Source organism: Propithecus coquereli, unplaced genomic scaffold (genome assembly GCF_000956105.1).
Source record: "Propithecus coquereli isolate 6110/MARCELLA unplaced genomic scaffold, Pcoq_1.0 Scaffold26, whole genome shotgun sequence".
NCBI classification, from domain to species: Eukaryota; Metazoa; Chordata; class Mammalia; order Primates; family Indriidae; genus Propithecus; species Propithecus coquereli.
In genome coordinates this window covers 9,926,320-9,927,834 of record NW_012148174.1, presented here as the reverse complement: position 1 = coordinate 9,927,834, position 1,515 = coordinate 9,926,320, and the positions used below count along the sequence as shown (strand labels likewise).

The 1,515-nt window shown below is 27.8% G+C and overlaps 1 protein-coding gene across 1 annotated transcript in view; it reads right to left on the bottom strand.

The window, feature by feature from the left end:
* Positions 1 to 1,515, bottom strand: part of SMARCAD1 (SWI/SNF-related, matrix-associated actin-dependent regulator of chromatin, subfamily a, containing DEAD/H box 1) — a 125,260-nt gene that overhangs the window by 7,429 nt on the left and 116,316 nt on the right. The window contains exons 18-19 of the mRNA XM_012647159.1: positions 1,094 to 1,282; positions 249 to 367 (exon numbers count right to left, since the gene is read on the bottom strand). Coding sequence (XP_012502613.1) covers positions 249 to 367; positions 1,094 to 1,282 — 308 coding nt within the window. The remainder of the gene's footprint in view (positions 1 to 248; positions 368 to 1,093; positions 1,283 to 1,515) is intronic.

The following is a 1,515-nucleotide window of genomic DNA, read 5'->3' as shown; positions in this document are numbered from 1 at the left end:
CTTAAGAAGCATATAATTTTAACAGCTATTTCAAAATATATTTGTATGTAATTTGGACAGAAAATTTAAAAAGAAAACTTCTCTCATTTTAAGGTAATGATTTGAAGTAACCATAAGACTAAAAAACATAAAACTAAAACATAAAAACATAAGACTAAAAGCAACAAAATTCTATATGCTTTAGAAGTTTAAAATTCTAACAAATAATAAATGAGTGATTTTTTGAAACTAAAGAGAAATATACCAACCTTTCAGAAATCTGAGTTTTTCCATCCAATCTGAGGTACCTATGCTGATGATGTTTTAAGAGAACCTCTAAAATATCCAGCATCATGGTAAATTGGCTAAATAATACAACTCTATCACCCTGTGAAAATACACACGTGGTTCAGAAACAGAAATATAAAGTGATTATACATAGTACTCAAAGTTTGACAGGGCTAAGCAATTAGGAGTGTTACCTATATCATGCTGACAAGTTTGCAGAAAATTCCCTATGATACAAGTACCGATTGCTTCTTTAATAAAAATCAAGTAATGATACCTAAGATAAATTTCTTCTAGCTTATGTATGAATAAATTACCTTAACTTCTATAACTTCAAAGCTAAAATTTAACTTTTAGTTTTAGTTTTAAGAACAATTAAATATTACTTCCTTTTCATAACAGAAAAATGTCAGCAAATGTGAATAGCAGTATAAGTATTTACTAGATTGTAATCTTACAAAATTAAGCTATTTTACACATAAAATGCAGTGTTACTTAAGTAACTATTTAACAAATAGTATCTTCTAAAAATTTTGAAGCATTCATACAGATTGTCACCTATGAAATAACGACAATTAAGATTATTTTTTTTAAACATCAATACAGACATAGTTTACGAATTTCTGTTCTCTTTGAGGTTCCACAGAGAAAGAGAAGTAATCAGGAAAATGTATGTACAAATATGTCAAGAAAATGCTCAAAACATTAGGTTCTAGAATGTAGAACAGACACAGGCTAAAACTTTAAGAAAGTCAAATCATGCAAGAATTACTTTAAGAACTTTTAACTAGGAAAATGCAAGAGGAGTACTATTCTTTCTTAATACCTTCTGTTTCAATTCAGACAAGATGCATCCTAAAGCTCGAAATTTTCCAGAATCTAAAATTAAATCCATGTCTAACTGGAAGTTATTAATGTGTCGATATTGTTTACAAAGTACATGTAGTTCAAAGTCTGTCATAACTTCCATATCTTCAAAGATCAGGTCAGGGTTAGCCTCACAATGTGTAGGTTCCTTAAAACAAAACAAAATACAATATATTTCAAAATAAAAAATTTTATAATGTGATTAGAACATTTTAATAAAATTGTTCACATCTGATAAAATACTTAAATCACAGAACATTTTAGTGCAACAGATTTAGCAAAGGAAATTAATATTCATTTTTTAGGTATAGCAAAAGGGGGGAAAGTCCTTATCGTTTCAGAGATGACATAAATGAATATATGAACATTTACAGATGAAAT